Raw genomic sequence first — 12359 nt, forward strand, 5'->3', positions numbered from 1 at the left:
GAAACACTTAAGCTGATCAATGACCGAGCACAGGAATTTGGTTAAATTTGTAGGATTATTGTCACTTATGTTGTTTCACTTTAGTGGTTTCTGGAGTATGTTTCCACAAGACATTAAGGAACACAATGTACTAATGTAAGACCTTTAATGTAGCCATTTCTTTGAATAGCCTCCTTTTTTATTTCAGCTAAAGACACAAAAAGGGCAGTGTTATTAAAGCAATTTAAAATGTGAATTCACCAGATTTCTTCAGTTCCCCCTTATGGTAACTCATCATGCAGATAGTTTTGGTTGTATTTGCCCAGGTTTGGAAATACTCAAATGTTTCATCATCATCCAAATACAAGAGTTGGATGTAATTTAGTTTGAGGAGCTCACACCACTATTGGGACTATTTCTAAATCACGATTTAAGTAGAAAGTTGTTTAATCAAAAGTTTTTTATGGATTAACTGCAAAAGAAAATGTTTCTGAAATAATTTTTCTGTTGACATGTTTTGAAATCTAGGTTTTAATAAATGTAAAACTCAAAACCACAAATTTAATTTACTTTTGAGATGGAAGCAGAAATCTCACACATAGAGGAATGTGGTTTGTATTCAATCCTAATTCAGTGTCCTGAATTATTTCAAATGAACTAAGGTTTGACTTCACCACCTGTAATTAAACTTCTGTACAACTAAAATGTCCATTAATATATGTTGCCATTTACACTTTAGTACTACCGTTTTAGTGGTATTAATAAGGTTCAAAACCTTCAAAAACTACCTGAAATGACATGTTCGATATGTAGAACTATAATATAATAACAGTCAGATCCTACTCACTTTTACACCTTGTGTATGAGCTGCTTGGCCTAAAACCAGAGATCACTTCACAGAACTCAGGGAATTAAATTATTTATTTGATATGTTTAGAAGTCGGTCTTGTTGAACTAAAAAAAACATCTGGTCGAGTTGCGATTCTCCATCACAAACAGGCTTGAGTTCAAACACTGGCTTGCAGATAGCACATTTACCAGACAACGAACAGAAGTTTCAGATAAGCTATAACAAAATTAACAACAATTAACATAAATAACAAAAGGGTCCAATAAGGGAGTCTTTAGCCCTTGAGCTTAACGAATCTGGGTGCTTTGCCAACCGGGAACCAGATTCAAAAAGGAAGCAGCTATCAAAGCCTGAAGACAGAAATGTCAGAACCTGCCAATTTTAAACCAAAACCATCTGCAAGGCTGGATTCCACTGGAGATAATTGAAGAAGATATATTTTGTTTGTAATTTGGGGGAACTGATCCTTTAAATGACAGCAATGCTTCGATGCATCAACTTAATTCATCATTGTTATTGCCAGTCGTCCGGTTGAAGTATCATCTGTAAAACAAACATTGTCTTCCAACCATAGAAACTGTAGTTACAGCACATCTGTCTAGTCTACAGACACTTTAAACACACAATAAGATTTCAGTATGAGATTTGGATGGCGATACTTACTATAGGGAACACACTCATACTGGACCTCTAAGTACTTGTAGGTGCCAGGGCATGGATCAGGAAAGACATCAGAGCCAGTGACAACCACACACTGCGTACGGTTGTTGCACCTAGAAAAAGAAAAGATTGACCAGAGATTTCATCATGACTACCCACAGCAAGAGTACTCCGCAATGACAACATTAATAACGCAGAGTGGGGAAAAAGTTCAATGTTACAGCTACAAAGATATTGATGAAATCCCAGCCAGTCTGTCACATATGCATTCTAGATTAAACCTTGGCAAACTGAGAGAGGAATGAAAGCATTAAAAAGGAGTGTAAATGGATGTGATAATGAATAAAAGAGTGAGATAGCAGCAGCTAAGGCATGTTAGGAATTAGCAATGGCATTTCCTTTAACAGCATCTTCATATCGCTATTGAAAGGGAAGACATTCATTAAACACACGGGACAGGTGGCGATGACATGTGAGTGGACTGGAATGGTGGCCTCTGGTGAAACGGTGCCCCTCCTTTGCATGTGTGCAACAAACTCGACTTGAATGTGTCCTTTCTATGAGAGGTTATTTGTCCTCCAGTATGAAATAATGAACCTCCGTAAATCAACACAGTTGTGTGAATTGCAATAGTGTGAGTGTTTGTGTAGGTGTGTGAGTGTTTGTGTGCAGATGTTTCTGAGTGCTTTGAAAGTTCAAGTCAAGACGTAGAGGGGGAAAGAAGAACAGCAGAGGACTGAGTGTGTGTAAATACTGTATAGGGTGAAATTGGCTCCACTTCAATCAAGTTCTCTTGAGGCCGAGGGATTGAGAATATTGTCAGCAGTAACAGAGGCAAACAAGAAGAAATTGGCACCAAAGTAGGACATTCAACAATTTGCAAGCCTGAGATAAATATTTCAGAAGGTCAGTAGCAGTCATGCAAGCTGGACATACATTTCAACATTGAGCATGACTTTCAAAGAATCATTAGTAATTCAAGAGGCTTTTTGTTGCTGCAAAATGGGTTTGTGCCGCACAACATGCTCACAGGCCTAGACTCTGCAATGGCAGCTATGCAGGATGTTAAACTCAAGAATAAAAAGGTCAAAGTATGTATATTAACCAGAAAAATACTTTGCTTTCAGGCTGCACAGCTATGTATTTTCATTACAAAAGCCTTTGCCTTGAAAATAATCGATTATTAAATATTATATATGAATAAAAAGGCGCAACAGCCATTATGAAGTTAAGAAATAGAATCAGCTCAAACATCACAGACAGCGCCGTGCCGGTTGCACTTAACAGTTTCACTCTCATGGCTTCACTGCAGTGAGAGCTGCTGAGAGGAACAAAGGTCACTGCGGGAAAATGTGAAGTGACTGAAGATAGATACAATGAGTTCATCGATTTAATGTAGGTGTTTAAAAGGCTGACTGACACTAGCTACGAATGGTGCAAACTACATTTACTCAGGTACAGTACATATGTACAACTTTGAGATACTTTAGTTAAGATTAAACGTGAAAAGTATAGTTTTAACTAATTTAATGTAATACATTCTTACATATAATAACTATGAAATGGATATATAATAATATTTGATCCACTTCCACCAGCTACACTATTGAATTACATCTTGCATGTTGATGCATCGGTGATAATAAGGCAAAAAAAATGTGTATAGTAATATAGTGCTTGAAAGGAGCCATTAATAGTTTAAATATGAAATGTTTAATACTTAAAGGGGACCTATCACGCAAAATGCACTTTTGTACGTCTTTTATACATGGATATGTGTCCCCGGTGTTCCAGGGAACTCACCAAGTGTCAGAAAACACAACCCTCTCTATTTTCCTCTATACCCAAATCTCTAAAAAAAAAAAAGGGGCTGCAACGGATCTGATACAGACTGATCCAGATTTGAACACTGTCCTGACGTCAGGACGGTGGCGCTACGGCTATTGGTCAATTCTCCACCTATCAGGGGAATGAGAGGTTGGGCCACGGCCGGCCATTGCTGCTCGAAAGCGCTGGAGACGCTGTAGTACATATGCCAGGCCTGTAAGTGATGCTGTAGTCTGCCACAAAAGCAGCGAAGAAGACTTCCCTTGCACGGTTGCCCTTCTGTTTATTCTCCGCTGTGGCTCTTTTTCTCCCTCCCCGAGGCAAGCGTTTGCGCCTCCTGCTTTAAAACAAATGAATAATGACTCTATATAATCATATGTAAGGGATAATGTGCAGCGACGCGGTCATTATGGGGAAAAGAACACTGACAGGCTGATCAGGAGCCCGACGCGAAGCGGAGGGATCTAGATCGGCATGAAGGTGTTCTTTTCCCCATTTTGTTTTGCCTCCCAACAGAATTTATTGGGATTTTAATTTATTCCCCATAAATACAAATAAAATCATTTATTTAGAAAATGATTTTATTGATTTAAAAAATAGTTGTATTGATTTAAATTGACATGCATCCGCTAAGAAAAATAGTCCGTTGTTACTGTTTGAACTAACGTAGCAACGGCAGGAACTGCTTCGATAGTGTTATTGAGGAGCTTTTTGATTACAGATTTGAAAACATTGTTCGTTGCTTGCTTTAAAAGCAGCACAATTCATTATGTCAAACCTTGGAAAGTATCTAGATATCCCTGCCCTAATGCCAAAGTAAGTGGCAACTCCCCTCTCCTGCAGGGGGGCGTGGTCAGCTGCAGCTCACAGAATCAGCCCCCTGCAAAAACAGGGCTGGAAAGAGCAAATAGAGCGAAATGAGGCATGGCTAAAATGCAGGATCTGTTTGGTATTTTGAAAAAATATATATATTTCTATACTTTATATAGGTATGGCCCTACAATATATGTTTCGAATATAGCATGATAGGTCCACTTTAAGTGATGTTACTTAGGTAACACTTTTAATGCAGTGTTTTAACCTGTAATGGAGTATTTTTTTTAATTGTTCTGCTACTTTCAAAACTCACATTAACATATGTGACCATGCTAATGTTCTTCGGCTAAACAATGTTCTGAAAGCCGTAAAGCTGTGCAAACTGCAAAGAGACGGATCATTCTCTGTGAGTGTGTGACTACCAGAGCCTCTTTTCAATTTATTTTCATTTATATAAAAAAGTATTGATTTCTCAAGGTTAGTAAATGATCTAATACTTCTTGCACCACAGCAAATTTTTTAACATTGTGAGAAACCGCAATGGAGTTTTTTTGTGGTGCAATTTTTAGATCCTCTGGAGAAAATGGAGGTGTTGTTGCTAAGCATTTAGACACGCTTCCTCAGTTTTAAACTGCCGCTGAAATTGCTGCATTTAATCTCTATTGCACTGAGCTCATGAAGTGTTGAATCTTCTTTCTTTCAATCTACAAGCTGCTCCTCTGACAAGGGAAAACATGTATTATGTTGGTCTCACTGGGTCAGAGAACATATGGCCATTGGATGAGGTAATGTTAGTCAGCAAAGCAGTTTTATTTAGATGATCTATCATGTATTTTGTTGTTATGTGGGTGTTCTTGAACCTACAATAGTAGAAAACAGGGTGGAGGCAACAATGTCGACATAAGAAAAAAAGAAAAAGAGAATTCGGATCACCTCGAATTTACCAGACATCTTTGATGCAACGATCACCTGAATATCAAATAGGCCAGAGGTTTCCATCAGTGCATTTTATACATTGTTCATCCAGTCACCGTTTTCCAGCTTTAAGAAAACACTTTCATGTAGATGTTGAAGAAAATCAAGCCATTTCAATCCTGTCAAGTCGCTTTTGTTGTGAAAAACGGTTTGCTGATGAATACTTTTCTCGTAATTTCAAAGCAACACACATTCTGTGCAACAGACTTCCCACAGTTTCTATCTTCCCAGTGTTGTTGAATATGTTTGTTTATCTGTCTCTGGAGCTATTGCCTTTTGCTAATCTTCCCAAAATGGGCAGAGAGTTGTCTTAATGTGTTGCCGTTTAAACATCCTCCTTCTTTTAGTTTGCTGCAGACTGAAAGAGGACTGATAAGGGTCTCCCAAAGCTTTGTGTCTGCTTTAACATGCCCGGTTATCACATCAACCAATCATGGTCAGGAGCCCATTTCCTCTAATCTGAATCATTAGAATCATTCTGGCTTGTGGTGCGGAGTCTTCTCAAAGCCTTCGCTCACACACTGCCTCCAGGGAAACTTTGATGGAGATAAGTTTGGAGTTCAGCAGGCGAGAGTCTAACTAGTCGACAGATGTAGTGCAGAATGTAGCAGGTTGCAGTCAAACCAAGGGGCATGGACACTGTAAGAGTGCTGGGACTCAGCTGTAGATTTAAAAAAGACTATTCTGTAGTGCTGCACCTCTGGGAGTACGAGTATTCAGAGGTGAATGAAGGAAAAAAACCCAGAGGAGTAAGATGGTGGGCGAAGCTAGCCTAAGGAGGGGGGCACTGTAGGACAGAGCAGATGAACAGTGCTGGTTACTATTTATGAATAGTTGATCCAGTGCCCTTTAAAAATACACACACCTCTAGGGGTAGGCAGCAGTGGAGTTAAAGTGTTGCTGCGCTGTCGTTTGACGGGAAAACAGCCTCTGTGAGAGGGTAGCCGGGATAAAAGGCATGATGATGGGCACTGCTCACTACCTGAGGCAGAGCCACTTCAATGCAATACAAGTGTTTGAACAAAGCAAGGCTAGTGTTCCAGATAGGGAATTAAGAGGGTGTTGATGTGACTCGCAGTCTTTCTGAGCTACACTGATTGTGACTCAAACAGCAGCAACAACACGCAGCTGGTGTGAAGAGCTCTGCCGCATGGATGTCCATTCTCGACTGTCAGGAATTAATCTGCGCCCCAGTTTTCTGACTTTAAAAATACCACCTACATAATCTAGTCAATGAGGGAATAAAGGAAAAACATTACCAAAAAAAAAGGTGTGAAATGTTTATTTATTGTCCGGTATTTATGTGCGTGCAAAGGAAGGGTGAGAATTTAAGCGTTTCTTTTGTGTGAAGAAATGTTAGTCGCAGAAGGAAAGAGAAAGAAAAGAAGTTCATATGTTGCCAGCTCCTGGTTTTGTTTGTGAAATAAGATCCCTCCTCTGCCCAGCATTTTACCTTTGTGATATAATCTTGTAGGCATCAGGGAGGTAGCAGTTGACGTTCTCCATCTGGAATGGGTCAGCGTCACAGATCTTGTCGTCGGTTCGGCCGTAGTTGGCCGTCTCGATCATAATGACATCACTCCCCGGGCAGCGGAGATCGATTGCATATCCTTCACATGAGAGCTCCCTCCTGACCAGCCCGAAAGGCAAGGCAGCACGGCTGAACCCTGACAGAGACACAAAGACAGAGAGGAAACTGTAGGTAAATAATAAAACTAATGAGTTGAAAGGATCACTGCTTCAATACAATAAGACCACACATCATGCCGTTAAATCCCCTGGCACAAAATAAATAGGCAACAGCAGTCCAATGTTTACCACAGTTTTAAACAGACGGGCCATTACACGCGATACAGGAATGGAGAAAGATGAAACAATTCATCTCTCCATCTCTCTGTGGTCTGAGATGTTGGCTAAGACATCAGATCTGTGTCACTGGAGACCAATGGTAACCTCATAAATTCTTGTGCAAACACAAAGGCTACAGAGCATCAGGAAGGCCTCCACCTAGAGAACATCCACCACGGAGCCAAACCTAGCTGGACGGGGAATAGTTTGTTTTACAGTCCTACAAGCCCGCTGATTTGTTTCTTTTTTGCTTTACTGGCTCTCTCAAGAAAAGATAGAGAGAAAAAAAGGCAGAGTCCCGGCAGAATGGAGTGTAATACAATCCATTTTACAGTGTCGGGGATCGAAGAGTCTGGAGTCCACACAGTAGGAAAAATCTATACGTGGAACACAACACAGCAGATGGGAGCGCATCCAAATAGCTATACTTTGGGGGGAAATTAACTATTCAACTCAAACATGTCCCCTTTTCAGAAAATAACAATGAAATAGGTTACTCCTCTGTATCTCTCTAGTACTAACATGTCATGTCACAGATATGCAGATTTCCAAAGCAAGGAAAAAGCTGAAGAAAGAAAGAAATCCATTATCTGAGGTTAAAATGATCCAGAGTAAAATGAATGTAAGTGTCTGCAATTCTGACAAAACAATTAGGTAAAATCTAAGTGGAACATGCAAATGTGTTCCATTTAAGAAGTGCCGGCAGAGCGCTACATGAACTGTCAATAATCGCTGTTGTTTGCAGCAATAGTGGGTCCCCAAGGGGGCTACCATTAGTATGTTCTGCACTGCTCTCTTAATTAGCCTTCCTTTCAGCCTGTTGCCTGTTTTCCATTCTCCCATTCGCTCCCGAGCATTGTCATGTAGCAACACTTACCACCTCGGGTTCACTTTGCCCCCTCACTCTAATTAACCTCGGGCTTCTGACAGTCAGGGCTTGACGCAATTAGCATTGTTTGAACTGCTTAGAGTTGAAGTGGTTCTGGCTTGAAATTCCTACCCTGAAACCCCCGACCCACATTTCTGCTCGTCATTTCAGCCGGCTGTCCATGGCTCACTTATAATGATATTCTGTGTCCGCCTGCAGATTTCACACTAGCAAATAGACATCTGCGAAACATTGTTCAGAATATAATGTTGGAGTCATCCCATATTAGGGGAAAACTTCTGCACGCACTAGCAGTGGTAGCCCTATAACAAAATATGAAACTAATGGTATAAATTGTCTGGCATTCAGCCACTAGACATTTCATTATAGTGCCATGATCTGTCTAATGGCCAGTAGATTCTGCTTAGCTGGACTGTTTATCACCTCATTAGGAGACGTCAGTGTAGCCGAACCATAAGTGGAGGGCTGTGGGGTCACTCCATCTATTCCAATAACCACTACAATTACCCAAACCTTTCAGAAAACCTGTCCAGAATGGTGAATGATAAAACACAGAGTGAAATCGCCAGCTTTACTGTGAAAACTAATGATCAGCCCGCCTGCTATTCCTCATGGAAGGAGTGACGGGTTTATCCCGGCAGCTACAGACAGCACACAGAAAGAATGCATTTCATGGGGTTTTAAAATTCTGAGCGGAGCGAGAGAGACCGTCTTTCGGCTAAAACAGCCCTCACACATGTACAAGCCATCTGCCTTCGTAACCTCCTTTTTCTGGCTGTCCACTGGCAACTCTGCCCATCTATCAGACCACTAAGGCATGATAGCATGCTGCTGTCAACAGAGGCCAAGCGATTGATTGGGCTTGTGCCCTGCCGGCCGCCTCCTCCCTTGCCTGTATAGATCTCTCTGGTCATAGGCTAACACTGCATCAATTAGGGGGAGTATCTAGACTGTACTGGCAGCCTAAAAAACAAATAGCTTCTTCTCTAAACTGCGGATGGTCTCTGCCTCATTAATGACTGTCTTTTCAGCTCGTAATTGGGCAAGTAATGACAAATCTGACTAAATACTTTAAATATATATAAAAGAAAATGTTTCGCTCTGTAGGACGAGAGCCGAATTTGAGGGAATATTCTTTTAGTGGACTTAACTGTATGTTGCTTAAGATCATAGGCTTTAAGCACAGCTAAGTAAGTGAAGCCTTGGTAAAACAAAGGTTTCTGGATGTAGGTATTTTTTGTCTTTATTTTCATTGTTTAGTCAAGTTTTGTGAGATTTTAGAAAGGGGAGGAAGATTGTCTGTGTGCACAAATGTCAATGTCTTAGAGAGGTATGAAAAGCTTTTCATCTTGCGTTCTGTGCTTTGTTTGACTGCTAAACTTTGCAGCAGTTGAAGACTGCGACAGAAGGGCAGCAGCTGCAGGGAAAACGGTGGCAAGGAAACTGCAGGAAAAAAATCCATGACATGGTCCCGGGTTGAGTGTAAAAAAGAAGAAGAAAGAGAACAGCCTGCTCTCTCCGTGTCTGTACCTTAGATTAACAGTCAAATTACACAATCGGTGAGGGAGTTGAAAAATGCTTTATATGACCACTTAGCCAAATTGCCATGGTAACCACTTGAACCATAATTGTTTGTGATCCCTAACCCTGGCCTTGTTGACACGAAGCCTTATCATGCATTCTGGTCGGTGAGTGACTGCGAGGAAAGTAGCTTTTGAGATTCCTCCCCCTAACCTGCCTGCTAAGACGTCTATTGAGCTCAGGAGAGCAACGCAGCGGCCCAGGACTGCTTCTCAATATGTTGGATTCTGGGAGTTTCTGTTCTTCTCCAGTTGACAGTCTATAATTCACTAGCGACAATCCCCTCCCTCATAATACATATTTTGTTTTCTATCAACACCCTTGAAATTGGAAGTGGTACTGTGGCTCACATGGACGTATCTGAAACCATCCACAGAGATACACTTGGTGGCTTTAAAACCTTGGAGATGAAGCGAAAAGATAATTGAGGTTTTGGTGTCGATATTGCCATTTGGCAAGTGCAAGCAGCAGAACATAACACGCATGTTGAGAAGAGCTTCTTTGCTGCTCTGTGTATTAGCTGTCGCGACTAACCTTTAACCCTGAAAACTCCACCGCGTCGGGATATCAGACAGTGGGAGAAAGAGCTAAAGGAATGTTTGATCAGTCCAAAAGAAAAACTAGGCCACTTTTGGAGGGCAGACGGAGTGGCGAGGGCTTGCACAGACGGAGAGCAAAGGCGTTGTTTGACGCTTGTCATCCTCCATTAAGGCTCCTTTGATTGCCCTTTGTGGCCCTGGAAACGGCAAACAGCTGCATGCAAATGGCCCTGTTTCCCCAAGGCTGGCCCCCATTGTTCTGAGCTTGGGTTTGACAGGGACGCTTTCTCTGCAGCATAAAGGAGAGGCTAGCCTTTAGTCAAATAAGAGTGCCCCCACCGTGGTCCCAGCAGGAGTACTTCAAGACTGTTTGTCTTTTTATGTTGTTTTATTCCCGATATTACTGGTAACCAACATCTTGGAAGAAAGCGCAGATCTTAGAGTCAAGCTTTTCCTCCATCAGCAGGGGATGCCTCTGTAATCCAATATCCGGAGGGACAAAATGATCTTACAACATGTTTTGCTCTGTCGGAGCTTTTGAATGGGAATTAATAAAGTAGGAAAAAAAGAAAAACATATTTTAATTTTCAGAAATAAGTTTTACGGAACAAAGGGTCATCTATGTTTGCCTTTTAGATCACTGGCCAAGGAATACAATTAGCTTTCAATTTTTTTATTCAAGAGGCCATTGCGTTAAACCTTTTATATATTAAGCAAAACAAAACTACACTTCACTGTCCATGCACATGCCTTTAAACCGACAAACATATTACTTAGACTAATTTGGCTTACACTCTACAAAGAACAAAGACAACCCTCAACATTTCCATTCCCTCATTCCAACATGTTTAAGGCATTCACTGTTGCTGCCAAAAATGTGCGACACATATTAACAAATGCAGTACATGACCGCCCGTCAGAAGTGAGAGACACAGAGGACTGAGGTGGGAGATGAGAAAGGAGATTTGGGATTCACAAAATAACACCTGCTTTTCATATCCAGACAACACCCGGAGATCTCCTCATTCTGCCACAACGGCTCATATTTCATTTCAACTGCCAAAATGCGGTGCAACACTGGAAATGTAGTTGGACATATGGCACCATTTCCCATGACACTGTAGTCCTCCTCGAGTCTACCTTGCTGGGAATTGTTTCTAAAGACAATGTCAGACAAGACCACAAACCCCGGGGCTACTCCTGCCTTTCCCAGACAACTGCTATCAGACACTCTTGATTCCGATATAAGTATTCTAAAATAGAAACTGGCAATATAGGAGTCATATAGATGGAGTCCATTTGTGGTGAGATGAAGCGCACTGAGTCATATATCTTTTCTTCTTCTGGTGATACATGAATTCACTGTAGCCACTTCACTTTCCAAAGCTTCCATTTGTATTCATTGCCATGGCCTTTTCTCTAATTCATGTTCTGAATGTTTTTTGTGAAAAAAATGATGGAGGACTAAATCACAAGTTCAATTTTGACGCATGTCTCGATGAAGGGTTTTAAGATTGAGGATTTATTATATAGCTGAGGATAAGCGTGATAGACCCTGCGGTTGCCTCTTAACTCCTCAGGTGGGACTATTTAGAGAAAGCTTTACCCTATCACACCAGCTGCAGGCGTGTAATGTTGTGCTTTTTAAGGTTAGCAGCATTCATTTAAAGGCAAAACCAATTTTTCCGCTTAGGTCTTATTCTGTGTGACCATTAGGACTAATGGGTCACGCTAACCTCTCACCTTCCTTGTAAAGATTCAAAAAACGCATACACGATGTAAACTAATATTAGAGTAGCTGTACAATTCTCCTGAAGCTTTCGATTAAAATTTGATTTACATGAATCTGCTTTAAATATATACTTTATTTTCTGTTACCGGAGTCACATCCCCGGATCTCTGGAACAGAGGTGGCGGGTATAAATGAAAATGCGCCTCCAAAATAGATTCGTCAAAATATCCAATTATGAGAGTAAGACCAAGGTTGAAAAATACACCCTTGCAAACCCCTTTATAAAGTATCTAACAACCTGTCGATGTTCATGAAATATTTGAAATGCACAGAATGTTTTATTTTGATGTCTGGAATTACGACAACTCACAGAAAATGTTGAGTTTTTGCCAAAACTGATTCACAGTCGACACGGCGGATTACTTTGGTTCAACAGAACAGCCGGCTCAGCTGCAGAGAAGACTCCAGGTGAAGAATTTCTCCGAGGGAGTGACAACTAACGAAAAAAGTGGAGGGCTATAACGACTGTCTTAATTTGGCCTCGAGAATCAAGTTTTCCCCTTTCGATTAGTGGGAGGATCCCTGACCCTGTGGGCACACATCAAAAGAAAACCAGCAGAAAACAGGGGGGCATCATTACATCACTAATATAATCCTCTAAAT

At 41.0% G+C, this 12359-nt stretch overlaps 1 protein-coding gene across 12 annotated transcripts in view; it reads right to left on the reverse strand.

The window, feature by feature from the left end:
* Window positions 1–12359, reverse strand: part of LOC117461984 (adhesion G protein-coupled receptor L2-like) — a 135255-nt gene that overhangs the window by 38569 nt on the left and 84327 nt on the right. For 11 of the 12 annotated variants that reach the window (XM_071206445.1, XM_071206444.1, XM_034103994.2 and 8 more), the window contains 2 exons: window positions 6561–6774; window positions 1493–1602 (listed from right to left, as the gene is read on the reverse strand). In XM_071206445.1, the coding sequence (XP_071062546.1) occupies window positions 1493–1602; window positions 6561–6774 (324 nt within the window). Of the gene's footprint in view, window positions 1–1492; window positions 1603–6560; window positions 6775–12359 lie in introns of those variants that run through there. The other variant, XM_034103995.2, reaches the window with a different exon arrangement.

The sequence above is a fragment of the Pseudochaenichthys georgianus genome, chromosome 17 (genome assembly GCF_902827115.2).
Source record: "Pseudochaenichthys georgianus chromosome 17, fPseGeo1.2, whole genome shotgun sequence".
In the NCBI taxonomy this organism is placed as follows: domain Eukaryota; kingdom Metazoa; phylum Chordata; class Actinopteri; order Perciformes; family Channichthyidae; genus Pseudochaenichthys; species Pseudochaenichthys georgianus.